Below are 20584 nucleotides of genomic sequence, written 5' to 3' on the forward strand. Positions count from 1 at the left end.
ACCAAAAAAAAAAAAATCGATTTGATTCGATTTAAATCTATTTCTACGGAATGAAATATTTACATTTTCGTATTACGCGCTTGTCATTTGGATTGTAGCGACTTTATGTAGTGGCCTCAAGAAACGATGAATCAGATTCATCGGTATGCGGTGTCGTAGAGTGGGGCCAGCAACAAGTGTTTCTATTTCCAATTCGTATACCCGCAGATCGCACGATCTAATTGTTGAATTACGCACTAATAGAAGTTCATTTGATTATGTTTTATCGAGGTATTTGATACTTGGAGTGTTTTCCTAGTTTTCCGCAATTTCATTTTCAGGTAGAGTAGCCATGAAGCGAGGAGCTGACGCCGACATGGGTTCCCCGCAAAAAAGATCACGTAGAGGCGATGAAGAAGTTCGTTTACTTATTCCCAGCAAGGTAAATTATATTAGGATCCGGAATGTTTTAGAAATTTTTAGTATTTAAATATAAATTTGGCAACAGTGTTATAATTCGGTAGTTTACTAATTCCAGGAGAATCAAAAATAGTTTTGGAAATAATCGACTCGAACTATAAGTGCATGACGTTTTTTTGTTTTAGTTATTTTTCGAATTTTCTGAAAATTCAGTGATTATTTTTATATATCTATTGATTTACCTAAAAAAAAAATGATCTGACAACATTGTAGTAATATATTGCTAGATCGAAAACGAATTAAAATAGTGCAGTCATTGTTTGAATAATTGATATCCCCTCCACATATAAATCTTGAATTTTCCCACATTTTAAGGAAAACTATAGATTTGGCAACGATGTTCTAAGATCGCAGATATAAAAAAAATCTACTCTCTGCTTTTTCTATTAATTTGATGGGTATTTTTCGATTTTCCCTACATTTCCAGAAAAACTAGAGATTTGGCAACGTTGTTATAAGATTATGTTTGTTAAAAACCGCAAATATATCAAAATTGCAGTCCTTTAAAAAATAATTGACTCTTTTTGCACTTGAATCTGATGAAATATTATTTTTGCCATTTCATTCTTTTTTCAGTTTTTCTGTAAATAATTTTTGAATTTCCCTACATTGCCTGAGCAACTGAAGATTTGGCAACTATCTTTATTAGATCGGTGATATTAAAAACCATAAACACATTTTCTGCGATATTATTTAATTACTCTTAACTTTTTCTTTATTTCCCTACATTTCTAGTCAAAAAAAAAAGATCTGACAACAATGTAATGGGATTGGGAATATTTTCGAACTCGTTACTACATCGAATGTATATAAAAATAATGGAAGTTGTATTCGAAATTCTAAAAAATTAATTTAATTCGCAAATCATTCATTTTGTCTTTTTTTTCACATTTCAAAAATAAAATTTACGGCACTTTCAAAATTCTCCACTTTTACAGAAAAAAGAACGATCTGACAACAGTGTAGTAGAATCGGTATTATAACGAAATGTCTGAAATGAACGCAGACATTTTCTAAACTGACTTTATCGACGTATAAAATACGAATTATAATCATTTTGAAAAAAATTTTTGATCGATTTTAAGTGATTAAATTTTCTTAATATGATATTGGGGATTCGCCATTTTTCAAATATTTCGTGTCTCCGGGCCATTACCTCTTCTGATTCACGACATATTCTCGCAGTTTCCCGATAAAAATGTTGATTTCCCCGAAGAGAGTCACGCGACTCGATTGTCGGAACAGTAAAATAGAAGACGAAAAAGGGGTAGAAAAAAAAAATGATGAACAGTGCAGTAGAATTTATATTATTTATAGAATCGATGACGTCACACTCGGGAATACGAAGAGACACGCAGTCAAAAGTCTCTCAGAATTTCATATAGAAATTTAATTTGTAATAGTGCTTTCTTACATTTACAAGGTTGCCACTTCTATAGTTCGTCTCCTTCGAGACTAGATTATGTGAATTGAAAAAAAAATTGTAAATATACCGAATCAAATATGCAATGTTGTCAAATGTTACCAAAAAGTTTTTTGTCAAGTTTGACGTGTGTCATTCTCAACTTTCAGGTTGCAGGGTCAATTATTGGTAAGGGAGGACAAAACATCACAAAATTGAGAAGCCAGGTCAGTATTTATAATATTTAGGTAGTAAAATTTACTATTTTATCCAAATGTTGGAAAAAAAGGATTTAAATATAGAATTGGTTCAGAAAATAAAGACAAATCTTATTTGAATCGACTTATATTTTATTCAAACTTATCACGAACCGTCAGACGTATTTAGACTCGTTTTAAAAATTCTAATTCAATATCCGTAGTTGCATATGGTCAAGAAAGCAGCTGTTTTCTCCTTTTGAAGAGCAGTCAGATTTTTGTGACGTAATTACCTTCTTTAACTCACATAAAAAACTTTGACATTACACTGTACTGAAGAGATCCAAATACATCGAAACCGGTCGATTAATTACGCTAATTCGCCTGTTTAGACATTAATTTCGAAAAAAATTATGTGAAAACTAAAACTCCATAAAAATATATTTGGCGTACGTCGTATTTCCATTAAATTTTATTTATCCGCAATAACCTGATCGATGGTTCACAATAGGAAGTCAAAATGGCGTCTGCTATTCACTAAAAATTTCGATACCACCGTTGTCTGTTGTTTCCTTTTGGTGTTACACTGTGCTGAAGAGATCCAAATACATCGAAACCGGTCGATTAATTACGCCGATTCACTTGTTTACGAAAATCATTTTGAAAAAAATAAGTTTTAACTAAAACCACATGAAAATTCATATGAAGGGCCTCGTATTTCCATTGAATTTTCTTTCATATTTATCTGGGAGTATGGCTTGTAGAACCTGATTGATGTTTCTCAATAGAAATCCGAGATGGCGTTTGCTATTTACTTACAATTTTAATACCACCGTTGTCTGTTGTTTTTTTTTCGTTTGGTGTTACACTGTGCTGAAGAGATCCAAATACATCGAAACCGGTCGATTAATTACGCCGATTCACTTGTTTACGAAAATCATTTCGAAAAAAATAAGAAGTTGTAACTAAAGCTACATGAAAATTCATACGAAGAGCCTCGTATTTCCATTGAAGCTTCTTTCATATTTATCTGCGAGTATGGCTTGTATAACCTGATTGATGTTTCTCAATAGAAATCCGAGATGGCGTTTGCTATTTACTTACAATTTTAATACCACCGTTGTCTGTTGTTTCCGTTTGGTGTTACACTGTGCTGAAGAGATCCAAATACATCGAAACCGGTCGATTAATTACGCCGATTCACTTGTTTACGAAAATCATTTCGAAAAAAATAAGAAGTTGTAACTAAAGCTACATGAAAATTCATACGAAGAGCCTCGTATTTCCATTGAATTTTCTTTCATATTTATCTGCGAGTATGGCTTGTATAACCTGATTGATGTTTCTCAATAGAAATCCGAGATGGCGTTTGATATTTACTTACAATTTTAATATCACCGTTGTCTGTTGTTTTTTTTCCGTTTGGTGTTACACTGTGCCGAAGAGATCCAAATACATCGAAATCGGTCGGCTTCCTATTTTATTGAAGGAAATAACTTTTTCATACTTTCTTGAATAGGGACGAGGTTTCATAAACACGTACCGACATCTTTCTTACTAAATATAAAATAAAATCTTAATTTTTTTTGTCTCGTTTAAAAACCAAAATATTAAACAAAAAGAGAAACTTTAGAAAGATCACGAACGAATCTTGATCGATGAAAAATGGGGGAAACTGGGTCAATATTTGCCGCCACGCAGGTGCAGAGTTTTATATCTCCAGTGTTGCCATATCGCTTGATTTAACGTCATTTACCGAAATTTATTGTAGCAGAGATTGTACTTTATCTACTGAACCAAATCTGTTATTAACGGTACAGATAATTTTTGATTGTCTATACAAAACAATGATTCTTCCATTTTGTTCATAATTAATAATTTTTCTTTGCTTATATTTATTTTATCGTTTCTTTTTATATATCAAAGGACGTAGGTACATTTTAATCGACAGGAATCTGTTCTGTACCGTTTCGTAATTTGACCTACTACTTTTTGAACAGACCCTGTATTTTTTCAAAAAGAGAAGATATTTTCGTAAAAAATAACAAAATTTTTTGACTACGTTCCTTTTTTAAAATAAATTTAACACGAGACGTATCTAGAATTAGATTTGTTGTAAAATTTAATTTATACAGGTCCGTACTCGTAATAATTTATCTGTACTGTTGATTATTCATTGGGCTCCTTTCATTTAATTATTTAGGTTGAATACATTTCTAAAATTAAAGATTATAAATAATTTTTAAGTTTTAGATTTTGGTGTTCGTTCCGCGCTGATAAATATCAGTTTTTTGTTTTAGTTACTAATAGTTAAAAAATAAACTTTATCTTAACAGGCTCATTATGTTTAGAATATATCAGGAGTACCGTTGGTACTAATCCCGAATTTCAGCTTTAGGGTGCTTCTTAGATCGACCATCCGAAAAATGTTTTTGACGAATCGCATTTGAATTTCGTTCGATAAAAACCAAAACAAAAATATCCCCCGAAGATTTGGCACACGATCTAGTTCCCTAGAAGAAACCGAAGATAGTTCACGTGCGATTATCAAATATAACATGACGGTCGATCTAAATCGAAGCACCCCCATATTCAACCAATAAAAGTTAACTAATGTCTTCTGTCCCTGGCCGTGATGTCCACCCTGTGTCCAACTCCGACTGATTCCACCATTTTGTTGCCATTGCCGTGAACTACAACAACCATCTACAGTACAAAGCATCCATTACTGTCCCTGATTGCCCGGGCCCCGAACGGTAAACACTTTAATAAAAATCTCTTTTTAGTTGTGCTCACCCCGGCCCTGGTTGCACTGCAAATACAAAATTTCGATTTATTGTGTTCCTTCATTCGATTTTAATAGAAAAGTTTCCGGAGTGGGATTGTGGCAAAATTAAACACACCAAAGTGTACTAACTCTAATATATTAATTAAACTTTGTACATTTTCTTGTTTAATTTTGCCACAATCCCACTACGAAAACTCTAATAATATAGCTGGCAAAAATCGGAAAATAACGTTTGATAAAATGGAACGCTGTAAACAAATTAATTACGAAATTATCATTTGTTGGAACATAGTTTACATATTATGAAACTTATTATTGAAATTTAATCTTGTGTCTTTTTTTTTTTTTTTAATTACAACCCTTATAAACGAGTGGTGCAACCAGCATTAAGCCGGATTGTCCGCTAGGTGGCAATACAGGTTCCCATATTTTAGTCTAGTCTTAATATCGATCAAAAATTTTTTAAAATGTGAATCAATTTGAATTTAATTTAAATTATTTCAATATAAAGTAAACAGTTTTTTTTTTAGCAAATTTCAAATTGAGTCACATGAATGAAAAATTTATATTTCCATTACGAATTGGCAAATTTTTACATTTTCCTTGCAGGTTATACAATAATGGTACATACTTGTGGTTTTATTTTTTGAAAAACTTTTTGCCGATTAGGTTCAAGTAAATTTTTTTAAAAATAAATATTTCCTGTATTTAACACGCGTTCAAAATTCGATGAGGTAAAATTTATTTTTGAGAAATGCCCTGAAATGTATTAGAATGATTAAAAAATAACGTTGCTACGAGGGGAAATACAGAAGTTGTCTTCAAATTTTTTATATATTAAGTTTCGTTGAAATATCTGTTTTTACTACTAACTCGAAAAACACATTATTTTCCACTTTCCTAAGCAATTGTTCAAAAAAAAAATCAGTGTGAACAAAATCGGGTTATTGGGTTGGTCATTACGTAATTTTCAACTCAATTTGTGACTATATACACTGCTATCCAATATTAGAGAAAAATACAAAAAATGAGTTTCGAAAAAGTTCAATATGAATAAAATCGGGTTATTAGGATGGCCATTACGTGATTTTCAACTCATTTCCAATCTAGATACACTGCCATCTATTATTCGAAAGAAATACGAAATTAATAGTGGAAAACTGTCTTGGAAAAGTTCAATGTGGATTAAATCGTGTTATTGGGTTGGTCATTACGTGATTTTCAACTCAATTTGTGACTATATACACTGCTATCCAATATTAGAGAAAAATACAAAAAATGAGTTTCGAAAAAGTTCAATATGAATAAAATCGGGTTATTAGGATGGCCATTACGTGATTTTCAACTCATTTTCAATCTAGATACACTGCCATCTATTATTCGAAAGAAATACGAAATTAATAGTGGAAAACTGTCTTGGAAAAGTTCAATGTGGATTAAATCGGGTTATTGGGTTGGTCATTACGTGATTTTCAATTTAATTTTGATTTAAAAACTTTTAAAAAAGAAATGATTCCTCACGACGGAGAAGACGAATTTTGAAATATAGTACCATATACAGTATACTACATACTCAAACGTCTCTATATTTTCTCTAACGGTGAATTGAGGTATCGGAATTTTTTTTAATATGCTTGCTTCCGTGTCCAACGTGAGTCGTCTTGCTCTAATGGTTGTGTCGCTATTATTTAACGGTATTTTTGGTACATTTCAAAGTATATGTCTCGAAAAAATTTAGTAGGACAAAAATCGGGTTATTCGATAATATTTTAAAACCGTATTTCGTTATTACAAAATGTTATTCATGGAAATTAGCTCCAAATAAATTTTTTGCCTCTAAAAAATGATCCTTCGTCGATTTCCCAAAATTTTTCTAGTGAGACATGCCACATTAGTTGCGTGGACTTCTTCACAAATCCATTTTACTCAAATTTCTATCAAATAAATACAAAAACTTTTCTTGGAAACCTCGTACCACCTCAATTTCCAACAATTAACCGACCCAGATTAAACTAGAGTCTGTTTACAGGCTTCTAACGCTGTCTTCGGACATGGATTCCGTCTGCAACATCGTTAATGACGTTGTACCCAACTTGGAAGAAGTAAGTCCAATATATAACAAGGGTTGTTCATAAAATAAGATCCCCCAAAGACCTGCGGGCTCTGGAAACAAAGCTTAGCTCGCTTCCACCCTGTTTCCGCCTCTGCGAGCTGTCCGCAACAGGATTAATTCTTGTCATGGTGGTAGCCCTGAAAGACGAAGACTCCATTTTATTGTTTCACCACATGCGTTTCTCTGATGGAAACGGTTGGGGACCCCAGCGGGATGATCCTTGAGGTCAGCAAGTTGGTAATTCGCGTTAAACATGGGAATCTTATTTTATGGACAAACCCCGTACATTTTAATCACACCTTGTATATTTAATAGTTCTAATAGTCGAATATTTATAATAACGCCGGTTTTTCGAGCCTTCTAAACATATACGGCTCGAAGGGCCAAATAATGTTATGTGGCGCGTTAATAAAAAATACGCGGCTCGAAGGACCAGGTGATGTTATATATTATCGAAGATTGAGGGTTAATGTGAAATATTTTTCAAGAACGGGGCCAGTATCAATGGAAACGAATTAGATTTGCGAATGATGATTCATCAGAGTCAAGCTGGATGCGTCATCGGAAAAGGAGGACAAAAAATCAAAGAAATACGCGAGGTAAGAAAATTTTTTTGTTTTTCGAAAATTTTCAACTTTTTCATGCCCTGTACAATAAATATTAGCTGATGGGAAGCGTTGCGCGAAATTTCTCAATGTGACTTTTTTTCTCGATTGAGAAAATTTGATCGATTTAATCCGCTAACCAACCGGATAAATTGACGAGGTTTTCGTAACGATACGATTGGATTTGTTACGTTTCCACACGGATTATTCACTTTTTTTTGAAATTTCAACGAGAATATTCGGTTTCGAAATTTTTGTTTGTAATTATATCATTTGTACAAATATTTTAAAAACACTATTCACTTATTTATATTTTACGTGCACTTTTCACTAATTTTTAAAAACATTATTCACTAATTTATAGTGTACGTGCACTTTTTTTTCTTAAAACACTATTTTATAATTTACGTGCACTTTTCACTAATCACTAATTTATTTCTAAAAATGCTATTAACTAATTTATAATGTACGTGCACTTTTCACTAATCACTAATTTATTTCTAAAAACACTATTTACTCATTTATAATTAATGTGCACTTTTCACTAATTTTTAAAAACATTATTCACTAATTTATAATGTACGTGCACTTTTTTTTCTTAAAACACTATTTACTATTTTATAATTTACGTGCACTTTTCACTAATTACTAATTTATTTCTAAAAACGCTATTAACTAATTTATAATGTACGTGCACTTTTCACTAATCACTAATTTATTTCTAAAAACACTATTTACTCATTTATAATTAATGTGCACTTTTCACTAATTTTTAAAAACATTATTTACTAATTTATAATATACGTGCACTTTTTTTTTCTTAAAACACTATTTACTATTTTATAATTTACGTGCACTTTTCACTAATCACTAATTTATTTCTTAAAACACTATTTACTAATTTATAATTTACGTGCACTTTTCACTAATCACTAATTTATTTCTTAAAACACTATTTACTAATTTATAATTTACGTGCACTTTTCACTAATCATTATTTTTTTTCTTAAAACACTATTTACTAATTTATAACGTACGTGCACTTTTCACTAATTTATATTTTAGGAACATGTTTTCTGCTCGTTATATCCGGTACTATTTGAAAACTATCATTCAGTTTACTAACAAAATCTCTGGAGACGTCTCGTATTTATATTTCTAACGCAAAGTGACTTTTAGATTTTTTTTTTTGCAAAATCGACAAAATTTGAACTAATCGCAATGTTCTGAGATTATTTTAAATTCGACGCGGGGAGGTTCAAAAATAATATTTACATAACCTTATTAAAATCAAGTGTCAGTGACGTAATCTGTTTCGTAATTTAAAAAAAAAATTGAAACAAGAAGGGGAGATCGAAAAATCTTTACAATAGAATAGAAAAGCGCCAAAATCGTCCCAAAATAAATAATCTATGGAATAATACGAGGTGTGGGAAAAAAGTTCCATTCCGCTATTAAATAGAAATGCGTATTTAACTCGATACACGCATAATTTTTATTTTTACGTTTATATGAAGTTTAGTAGCCTTACAACATCAGGATTATTTTCAAAGTTTCTGTTTCACTACATTTTCATTTACAAAAATAGAATAGGAAATTGGAAACATTTCAATACCCCCTTGTATAATTCGTTCTACCCCTAATTACGTCGTGCTTTTGGAATCGAAGAAAATAACGATGATGACCTTGATATTCGACTTTGATTGATATCATTTATAATAACCAATCAATAAATTCGACTTTGCACACAAACTTTTTTTTGTATCGCCCCTCGTATATCAACATCTTTTTATCGATTCCAATTTAATTTTTTTCGTATTCCGAATTTACCCAACTGCCTCGTAACATTGGCAGGTGGAACGGAAAGTGGACAGGTGAGTGACGACGGTAAAACGTACGCGTCCCGTAGGCTGATGTCCCCCTTATGTCTGTACACGGGATCGCGTGTGGAGTCAGGCAGGCGCGCCTCCGCCTACCCCCTAATCAATACCAGCTGCGGGCGCCTTCTCATAACAGCGATGTCTAATTTAACTCAAATTTCCCTCAATATCCCTACAATCTATTCACTAATATTTATAAATATTCCCAATTCGCGTTAACGAAAGAAGAAAAAAAAAACAATTCATAAATGATAAACTGTAACGTGAAATAAATTTGTAGAGTACGTCGAACTTTTCATAATAATTTATGCAGTTTTAATAATTTGGCAACGTGGCGCACCTTGTTGGCTTTCCTCGTGCCAACCTTTCTAGTCTCACTGTAACCCGTACCTCGTGATGACGTTACTTTATACGATCGGGTCTATATCCGGAAAAAAATTATTAAATTAAAATCGTACAACATTTTGTTTTGTACGTGATTGAGGTTAGGTCAGGTTTTAATTGTGATAATTGTTTGGAAACATCCGTCAAAAGTTTATTCTTAATTAGGTATACGCGAAAGTTTCGATTGCGTGTTTTATTTTAATAATTAATTGTCTTAAACTTGAAAATTAATGGTCCAAAACGGAAATGGATGCGGTATTTCGTCCACAAGTACAAGGTTAGATTCACTAAGTTATGTAAATCACCTCATTATTATTATTATTTCACTTTTTTTACAGAATCTTGTAAATAATTTTTATTTTGAGAAATTTTCATACGAGGTTGTCTAAAAAATATCGATAAATTTTTATCCTTTTTTAAATTCACGTATTTTCCTTTACTATAAACAAGAATCATGATGTATACGAGGGAGGATCCAAAAATATTCGGAATTACTTTTAAAAAACAATTTAATTTCGAATATAACAAAATAATGTTCATTACATTTAATATATTTTTGAAAAAACAATTTTTGTAATCATCTGAAAAAATCACTAATGACTAAAAATGATAAATTTCATTGAATCTGAGCTTTTTATGAATAAGAAAAAAAGTCACATGGAACCGTATCAGGCTAATATGTGATCCAAAAACTGGAGATAAATTGAGATAATTGTATGTGCGTTAGGAAGATTTTTCTCGATATTTTTTTAGTTTCGAACATTTTCTTTCAATATTATTTTCGTTTCAAACATTTTTTCTTAATATTTTCTTTGATTGCGATAATCGATGGTCATCTACAACTAGATTTGTCATCAATCAGTTTTAAATCGTGCAAACCCCTCGTATATAGGAAAAGTTTTTTATTTCTGTAATTTCCATTTATAATAAAGCTCTGTTTTCCCGAATGCTATTCCGTCTGTCATTAGGTTCCTCAAAGTACAATAAAATTTTTATTTCTGTCAAAACTAAAGCCTTGTTCACGCGATGCCATTCTAGGTCATAATTGGATTCTCCAAAGTACATAAGAATTTTTTATTTGTGTTAATACTAAAGCTCTGTTCACGCGAATGCTATTCCAATTATTATCGGGTCCTTCGAAGTACAATAAAAATTTCCATTATTACTAAAGCTCTGGTCACACGATTCTTATCGTGCTCACGCAATGGCTATTCCGGTTCTCCACAGTATAATGAAAAAAAAAATATATTTCTATTAATTTTAGAGTATGTTGAGACCTCCAAAATACAACAACTTTTTTTATTTCTTTAGATTTTGAAGCTCTTTTGTTGTTATTTGGCTTCCCCGAAGTATAAAGCCCTGTTCACGCGATGCTATACCGATTATTATTTTTTTATTTTTCTTGTGGGTTTTTTCCAATTACCGCATACATTGTTTTTTCGTTATTTCAGAAAACCGGAGCCCGGATCAAAATCTACGCGAATTTGGCGCCGCAAAGCACAGATCGTGTCGTCAAGATAACAGGTGAACCCGCAAAATGCATCGAAACAATCAGAGAGGTTTTGACTCTAATTAAACAGGTAAATATCCTTTTTTGTTTTTATTGATTTGTTGAATTTTTTGAGTTTTTTCGATTTTTAGAGTCCAATTAAAGGAGCCGTGAACCCTTACGACCCCCACAATTACGATGAGGTATACGCAGATCAATACGGAGGTTGGGGTAACCCGGGAGGCGGTGGATTCGGAAACCGCAGAGACAACGACGGTCCTAGGGGTAATATGAGAGATGACGGCGGTCGATTCGGACCTAGGGGACCGATGAATCGAGGTGGAAATCGCGATGGTGGATTCGGAGGGTAAATATCAAAGAAAAAAAAATCCTTTTTCTTATATATATATATATATATATACATAATAAATTTTGTAGTTTTGGTAATCGTAGCGGTATGGGACCGGGAAATCGTTTCGGAGGCGGTAACCGAGATTCTTTTGGAGGAGATCGTGATTTCGGAGGTCGCGATAATTTCGGAGGCGGTGGAGGCTCCTTTGGATCCAGAGGAGGTAATAAATATTTAAGTCGTTACTAAAATGTTCGGGATACGTCCAGGAGATCTTCTTCGGTGGTCCGTAAAATAAACAAATGTATTAATTAATTAATATTGTTTTTGGAACAGTTTTTTTAAACAATTAGAAATAAATATTTTTTTTTAGATTAAAAATTGTTTATTATTTTAATTTCAATTCTGATTTAACCTTTTTATTTTTCAAGGGAAATGTGAGTTTTTCGGGATACGGTGACTTCTTCGACTAAATATTTCAATATCGGTTCCTCCTAAAATCCCTTAACAATTGATTCTTCAGCCATCCTCAAGTTATTTAGATCAGAAATATTCTTTCTAAACATTTTTTTTTCCCCATTAAAATAATCTCGAAACTAAAAATTTGGGAGGTCTAACCTAAAAATTGAAACATTGAGGTTAATTTTTTTCACTTTTTCTTTTGGAAATATTGTAAACTTTGATCATGGATCATCGTATAAGTGAAATTTTCACCGAAGAAGATCCCAAGGACGTAATTCTAAGTGTTTCTTCAATTTTTTTAAATCTAGACGGTGATGAAACTTTTTCAGGAGGTTTGTATAATTATTTTATTTAATAACAATTTTTTATTTTTCATTTTTTACAAATTAATGGACGTGAAAATCATTTTTTTGTAGGTTTTTATAGGAAAATAAACTCAGGTATTCAATTTTAGTTCTAAACTATAGCTTTTAATGGCTGTGAATTTTTCCCAATATTTTTCTAATAATAGATATAAAAATCGGCAATTCACAATTTTTTTCTCAAAAGTAGCCTTAAAAATCTCTGTCTGAGTCCGAGTTTTCTCATTATAAAACATAAAACCAGTGGCTCTCAATAGTTTTGAAGTTTTAAAGCATAAAACCAAGTTGATACTCAATTTTTTCCTCGTTAAAAATCATTAATCGGATGAATTCTGAATTTTTTCTCAAAAATGGACTTGAAAATCATAAGCAATTGATTTTATCCCATTATAAGTGATCGAACCAGCGGTTCCAAATTTTTTTTGAAGTAAATAGCCACAAAAACTAGTTTCCACTCAATTTGGTTCCTACAATACATTCAAAAACTAGCAATTCTCAATTTTTTTCTCAAAAATAGCCTTAAAAATCTCTAACAGTCGGAGTTTTCTCATTATAAGCCAAAAAACCAGTAGCTCTCAATAGTTTTGAAGTTTTAAAGCATAAAACCAAGTTGATACTCAATTTTTTCCTCGTTAGAAATCATTAATCGGATGAATTCTGAATTTTTTCTCAAAAATGGACTTGAAAATCATAAGCAATTGATTTTATCCCATTATAAGTGATCGAACCAGCGGTCCCAAATTTTTTTTGAAGTAAATAGCCACAAAAACTAGTTTCCACTCAATTTGGTTCCTACAATACATTCAAAAACTAGCAATTCTCAATTTTTTTCTCAAAAATAGCCTTAAAAATCTCTAACAGTCGGAGTTTTCTCATTATAAGCCAAAAAACCAGTAGCTCTCAATAGTTTTGAAGTTTTAAAGCATAAAACCAAGTTGATACTCAATTTTTTCCTCGTTAGAAATCATTAATCGGATGAATTCTGAATTTTTTCTCAAAAATGGACTTGAAAATCATAAGCAATTGATTTTATCCCATTATAAGTGATCGAACCAGCGGTCCCAAATTTTTTTTGAAGTAAATAGCCACAAAAACTAGTTTCCACTCAATTTGGTTCCTACAATACATTCAAAAACTAGCAATTCTCAATTTTTTTCTCAAAAATAGCCTTAAAAATCTCTAACAGTCGGAGTTTTCTCATTATAAGCCAAAAAACCAGTAGCTCTCAATAGTTTTGAAGTTTTAAAGCATAAAACCAAGTTTTTACTCAATTTTTTCCTCGTTAGAAATCATTAATCGGATGAATTCTGAATTTTTCCTCATAAATGGACTTGAAAATCATAAGCAATTGATTTTATCCCATTATAAGTGATCAAACCAGCGGTTCCAAATTTTTTTTGGAGTAAAAAGCCACAAAAACCAGCGATTCTCAATTTTTTTAATAAATAAACGTATAAATCGTTAGCAGACGTAGTTTTGTCATTATCAGTTATAAAACCAGTGGTTCTCAATATTTAAAGCATAAAACCAAGTTGATACTCAATTTTTTTCTCATTATAAATTTCTCTTAATCCAATGGATTCCTCATAAATCTACATAAAAACCATTAACAATTGATTTTATCCCATTATAAGTGATGAAACCAGCGGCTCTCAAAGTTTTTTTGGATATAAATAGGCCCAAAAATCAATGTTACTCAATTTGGTTTCAATAATAGATATAAATGGTTTCCCAAATACACTTCAAGATCGTTAGCAGCAAATTTTTTTCTCATAAATCTACATAAAAACCAGTGGCAGTAAATATTTGAGTGTAAAAAATTTAGCAGTTAATTTTATCTCACAAAACCAGTGATTCTCAATTTTTACCCTCTCAAATGGATTTTTAAACCATTAGCAGTCAAGTTTTCCGCATTTTGAGCTGTAAAATTACCGGTACCGAACCTTTTTTTTTTTTAATATCAAGACAATAAAACGAATGGTACCCAATTCTAACTCATATTAAGATATAACAACCACTGGTATTCAATTTTCACGCGAAAAAAAACAGTGGTACTCAATTTTTTATCTCAAATAGATTTAAATACTAATATTAGTAGGGTTTTTCCCATTTTAAGTAAGAAAACCAGTGGTACTCGATATTTATTCGCAGCAAAACCAGCAGTTCTTGATTTTATTTAAAAAATCAACGCAAAAAGCCTTAGCAGTTGGGGTTTTTCCCATTTTAAGTCATAAAACCAGTGGTACTATTTTTTTTTTCAAATTTAAAGGCATGAAAACAATTCGCAGTAAATTTTCTCTTATTAGAAAACATGAAAACCAGTGGTTGTCAATTTTTTTTCATGGATAGACGAAAAAACTTAAGCAGTCAATTATTCTTCATTTTAAGTAATAAAACCAGTGGTACCGAATCTTTTTCCAAGTGTCAAGTCATCAGAACCAGCGGTACTCAATTTTCCTATCTTAAATAGACTTAAATACCAATATTAGTCAAGTTTTTTTCATTTTAAGTGAGAAAATCAGTGGTACCAAATTTGTTTCAAGTATTAAGGCACAAAAACCAGCGGTTCTAAATTTTTTATCTCAAATAGACCATAGGTTGATGAATAAATATAAAAAATGTACTCTATTCTTCACAAATAGACGAAAAAAAATCAGCGGTTCCCAATTTTTTTGTAGTAATAGATATAATCGGGTTTCAATCAGTGTGATGAGTAACGAAATTAATTCGAAATCTAATTTCGAATTTTCCAAAAACAGGTTCTGGTGGGGCGCCGTTCGACCGTAATGGTTGGGGTGGCAATAGCCAGTTCAATAACCCAGCACCAAGCTCGACCGGTGGTAGTGCGTTCGGGAGCGGCGGAGGGGCAGGAAAAAGTACACAAGTAACAATTCCGAAAGACGTAAGTATCATTTACCACGAATAATCGTAAAAACAAACACCATACTATTAATTTTTCCAATCATAAGGCAAATAACCAGTGGTTCCCAACTTTTTTCACTAATAGTCACAAATACCATCGTTGGTCAAATTTTTTTTTTTCAATAGGATCCATAAAACCATTGGTGGTAAATGTTTTTACGTCCAAAAATCAGCGGTACTCAATTTGTTCCAATAGTAAATACATAATCCAGTGGTTCTCATTTTTTATTACAAATAATCACAATTCCGGCCCATGTAATCAGTGGTAATCAATTTTTTATATATAAATTTATACCAAAAAAAATTTATCTGCAGTACTCAATTTTTTTTTTTTCAATATTGGTATAATAACCAGCGGTTCCCAATTTTCTATCATATCATTAACGCAGAATTTGTTCTCATTCTATAAAACCCATGGTAATGAATTTTTTTGTATATATTAGACTCAAATACCAGTGGCATTAAATTTCTTCTCGATAATTGACATAAAAATCAGCAGTTATCACAGTGACACGTAATTTTTCCAAAAAAAAACCAGTGGCTCCCAATTTTTTCTCGGTACAAGTCTCAAAACCACTGTAACTCATTTTTTTTGGAATTTACAGATCTATAACCAGTGGTTCCGAATTTTAAACATTTATACATATGAAAAATTTAATTATAGACTTGAAACTGTCGTTATTTATATGCATTTATAAACGAAAACCAGTGGTACCGAATTTACACTACGAATTTTAAAAACAATGATACTCGATTTTCCCATCAACAGCAGTACTCAATTTTCTTTACGTCAATATACGTAAAAACCAGTGGCATTCAATTTTAAATCATTAAAAGACGTAAAAACCAGCAGTGCTCAATTTTCTTTACGTCAATACACGTAAAAACAAGCGGTACTCAAATTTCTTCTATTAAAAGACGTAAAAACCAGCGGTACTCAATTTTCTTTACGTCAAAACACGTAAAAACCAGTGGTATTCAATTTTAAATCATTAAAAGACGTAAAAACCAGCGGTACTCAAATTTCTTCAATTAATAGACGTAAAAACCAGCGGTACTCAAATTTCTTCAATTAATAGACGTAAAAACCAGCGGTACTCACATTTAGCCAATAAATAGACGTAAAAACCAGCGTTATTCAATTTTTTACATCACTAGGTGTAAAAATCCGGTGGTAACCAATTTTTAATCACTAATAGTCACAAAAACCAGGAGTTTCCAAATTTTTCATCGATAAAGATAAAAATTAGTAGCTCTAAATTCGATAATTATTGTTTCCCAATTTTTTCGTTTCCAAATCATCGGTTCCCAACTTTTTTACCATTTAAAAATATTTTCCTCGATTCCTTCTTTCCGTAATCGTATTTCTTTTTACCAAATTTGAAAATTTCTTGAGCCAAAATTGAAGTTTCGTGTTTTTGTTTGTTTAATCAGCTCGCAGGTGCCATAATAGGTAAAGGTGGTGGTAGAATAAGAAAGATACGAATGGATTCCGGTGCTAATATCACAATCGACGAACCTTTACCCGGTTCTAACGATCGAATCATTACAATCACCGGTAATCCCAATCAAATACAGATGGCGCAGTATCTGCTACAACAGAGGTGAGTCGAACGAATGTAATGATGTGAAATTTCAATTTTTATCGTAAATTGATGATTTTTTCAGCGCGAATTTCGGTTTGGGAAGGAAATAATCAAAAACCTGCCGAATGTTTCATAAGTAAATAAATATTTGTACGCTCTGATTGAACTAAACCGTGTTTTTAGCACTAATACTTTTTAATCGCATACATCGGTTCATAAATTCCTGGTCTAATACAAAAAATTTGATTCTATTATCTTTATAAATCGCATAGAACTAAATCTGGACGACGAGGAAGCAATTTCTTCGTTATACCAGATAATTATTAATGTTTTGATAGAAAATCATTTCTCGTAAGAGAATTATATTAAAAATTTTCCATTTCAGACTGCAAACACCATGACCTTGTTCTTGTGCCATTAATTTTGACCAATGTTCCTATAATTTTCTATAAACACTCTTGTTTTATTGAAAACTGTAAATGAAACATTGAAAAATAGATTTGAAGCCAAAAGTTTTGACATCGAAACACTAAAAACCGAAATTGCAACACTGACAATTGAATTTGAACACTAATAAAATTTGGAAACGAAACACAAAAACTGATTAAGATAAAAAACTAAAAACTGATATTGCAACATTAATAATTTGATTTGAAACACTAATAACTGGAAGTGAAACACCAAAAGCTGAAATTGAAACTGAGAAAATTGAAATATTGAATAATGGAATCGATACATGAAAATAAAACACTAAAAACTGAAATTGAAACTCCCAAAACTAAAATTGAAACACTACAAACTGAAATCAAAGCATGGAAAACTAAAATTAAAACACTAATAACTGAAATTAAAACAAAAACTGAAATTGAAACTGAGAAAATTGAAATATTGAATAATGGAATCGATACATGAAAATAAAACACTAAAAACTGAAATTGAAGCTCCCAAAACTAAAATTGAAACACTACAAACTGAAATCAAAGCATGGAAAACTAAAATTAAAACACTAATAACCGAAATTGAAACACAAAAAATGAAATTGAAACTCAGAAAATTGAAATATTGAATAATGGAATCGATACATGAAAATAAAACACTAAAAACTGAAATTGAAGCTCCCAAAACTAAAATTGAAACACTAATAACTGAAATTGAAACACAACAACTGAAATTGAAACTCAGAAAATTGAAATATTGAATAATGGAATCGAAACATGAAAATAGAACACTAAAAACTGAAATTGAAACTCCCAAAACTAAAATTGAAACACTACAAACTGAAATCAAAGCATGGAAAACTAAAATTAAAACACTAATAACTGAAATTAAAACAAAAACTGAAATTGAAACTGAGAAAATTGAAATATTGAATAATGGAATCGATACATGAAAATAAAACACTAATAACCGAAATTGAAACACAAAAACTGAAATAGAAACTCATAAAATTGAAATATTGAATAATGGAATCGATACATGAAAATAAAACACTAAAAACTGAAATTGAAGCTCCCAAAACTAAAATTGAAACACTACAAACTGAAATCAAAGCATGGAAAACTAAAATTAAAACACTAATAACCGAAATTGAAACACAAAAACTGAAATTGAAACTCAGAAAATTGAAATATTGAATAATGGAATCGAAACATGAAAATAGAACACTAAAAACTGAAATTGAAACTCCCAAAACTAAAATTGAAACACTACAAACTGAAATCAAAGCATGGAAAACTAAAATTAAAACACTAATAACCGAAATTGAAACACAAAAACTGAAATTGAAACTCAGAAAATTGAAATATTGAATAATGGAATCGAAACATGAAAATAGAACACTAAAAACTGAAATTGAAACTCCCAAAACTAAAATTGAAACACTAATAACTGAAATTGAAACACAACAACTGAAATTGAAACTCAGAAAATTGAAATATTGAATAATGGGATCGAAACATGAAAAATGCAAATAAAACACTAGAAACTGAAGTTGAAACTCCCAAAACTAAAATTGAAACACAAAAACTGAAATTGAAACTCAGAAAATTGAAATATTGAATAATGGAATCGAAACATGAAAATAGAACACTAAAAACTGAAATTGAAACTCCCAAAACTAAAATTGAAACACTAATAACTGAAATTGAAACACAACAACTGAAATTGAAACTCAGAAAATTGAAATATTGAATAATGGGATCGAAACATGAAAAATGCAAATAAAACACTAAAAACTGAAGTTGAAACTCCCAAAACTAAAATTGAAACACTACAAACTGAAATAAAAACATGGAAAATTAAAACACTAATAACTGAAATTGAAACACTGATAACTGAAATAGAAACACCGAAAGCTTTCGAATCGAGCAAATTAGTCCAAACAATCGTATTTTCTTGGTAAAAAGTGACTAAAAATTAAATTATACATAATTAATAAAAAATTGTTTAGATTAACCTAACCTAACCAACAAACCATTAAAATAATAACATTTTTTCGTATAAAAAGAAACAAAAACAGAAATTAGAAGACGAAAGTTCATTATTTTGATAAAACATACATGCAGACATTGAAATGTAACAAACCAATTTACAAATTTTGAAAAAAATCGAACAAAACGTATCGTCCCAATTAAAAAAAGAAAAAATTTGTTTCACGAATTTATGACTCGTCCTTTTATACGTATCAGACCAGTAATTCACCAACCGATTCAAAAATATTTGTATATACCGCACGTTTCGTAATCCATTTAACACAAATCGTAACATTTTTTTCTGTATTGACAAATTTTGATTGTGTTCACTACTAAAACGTGGACAGCGGTGGATTGGGGAATCGTTACTAACTGGGTAGCGTTGTGTGGAAGACTAGTGATTTTGTTGTTCTGTTTTTATTAACAAGGAATCACTAATCATCCCATAAAGTTATCCGTCTTCTACAACACCATTTCGTATATATCGGACAAACAAGGCTAGAAACATCACTATGGATATTAGACCATCAAAAAGGTGGATAATTGAGTAGAATGACACAAATACGAAGCAGTAGATGAAATTTTATGACAACTCGGAAGAATTGAAAAATATTTCGAAAATACAGCCCTAAAAGCTGTCCTTGGACCACCACTTTTTCGAGCATGACCAAGTTGAACTCGACTATAACACCATAAAACAGCGATTTTACTTGCCGCCACAGGAAATGACGGAGAAATTTTAAATCCCACAACTTTAGAGCAAATGAGAGGTTTTTGTCTCATTTACCAATGGTTTAGACTTGTCCAAGATTGTTTAGACTGCATTTAACATTCCTCAACGTCTTAACAATGATATTTGATCAGACCACGAGTTTTTTTCCAATTAAGATTCCATTTGATCCTTTAGCTATATGTTCGATTCATTTTAAGCCCACTATAAGGCTCTAGATCAATATATGGAGTAGTCTCCCTTTTTATAGGATTTGTTCACACTCTTGGAGTAGCTTGGACGTGCCTGAAACCTACTAAATACTGTTCCCAGTAGTTTTATTCTTCTGCGTACCAAAGAGATGCATTTCGAGATTGTTGAAGTACAAACAGCTGCCTTATCTCAC

General features: G+C 31.2%; 1 protein-coding gene across 3 annotated transcripts in view; it reads left to right on the forward strand.

The window, feature by feature from the left end:
• The window catches only part of LOC130896627 (heterogeneous nuclear ribonucleoprotein K), a 30054-nt gene that overhangs the window by 6648 nt on the left and 2822 nt on the right, over positions 1–20584 (forward strand). Inside the window, exons 1-12 of one of the 3 annotated variants that reach the window (XM_057804831.1) lie at positions 191–270; positions 321–421; positions 2032–2088; positions 4771–4814; positions 6876–6948; positions 7448–7558; positions 11280–11408; positions 11470–11684; positions 11756–11889; positions 15250–15392; positions 16847–17016; positions 17081–17134. In XM_057804831.1, the coding sequence (XP_057660814.1) occupies positions 258–270; positions 321–421; positions 2032–2088; positions 4771–4814; positions 6876–6948; positions 7448–7558; positions 11280–11408; positions 11470–11684; positions 11756–11889; positions 15250–15392; positions 16847–17016; positions 17081–17108 (1218 nt within the window). In that variant the 5' untranslated portion in view covers positions 191–257 and the 3' untranslated portion in view covers positions 17109–17134. Of the gene's footprint in view, positions 1–98; positions 271–320; positions 422–2031; positions 2089–4770; positions 4815–6875; positions 6949–7447; positions 7559–11279; positions 11409–11469; positions 11685–11755; positions 11890–15249; positions 15393–16846; positions 17017–17080; positions 17135–20584 lie in introns of those variants that run through there. The other 2 variants (XM_057804830.1, XM_057804832.1) reach the window with 2 other exon arrangements.

This window comes from Diorhabda carinulata, chromosome 7, assembly GCF_026250575.1.
Source record: "Diorhabda carinulata isolate Delta chromosome 7, icDioCari1.1, whole genome shotgun sequence".
NCBI lineage: Eukaryota > Metazoa > Arthropoda > Insecta > Coleoptera > Chrysomelidae > Diorhabda > Diorhabda carinulata.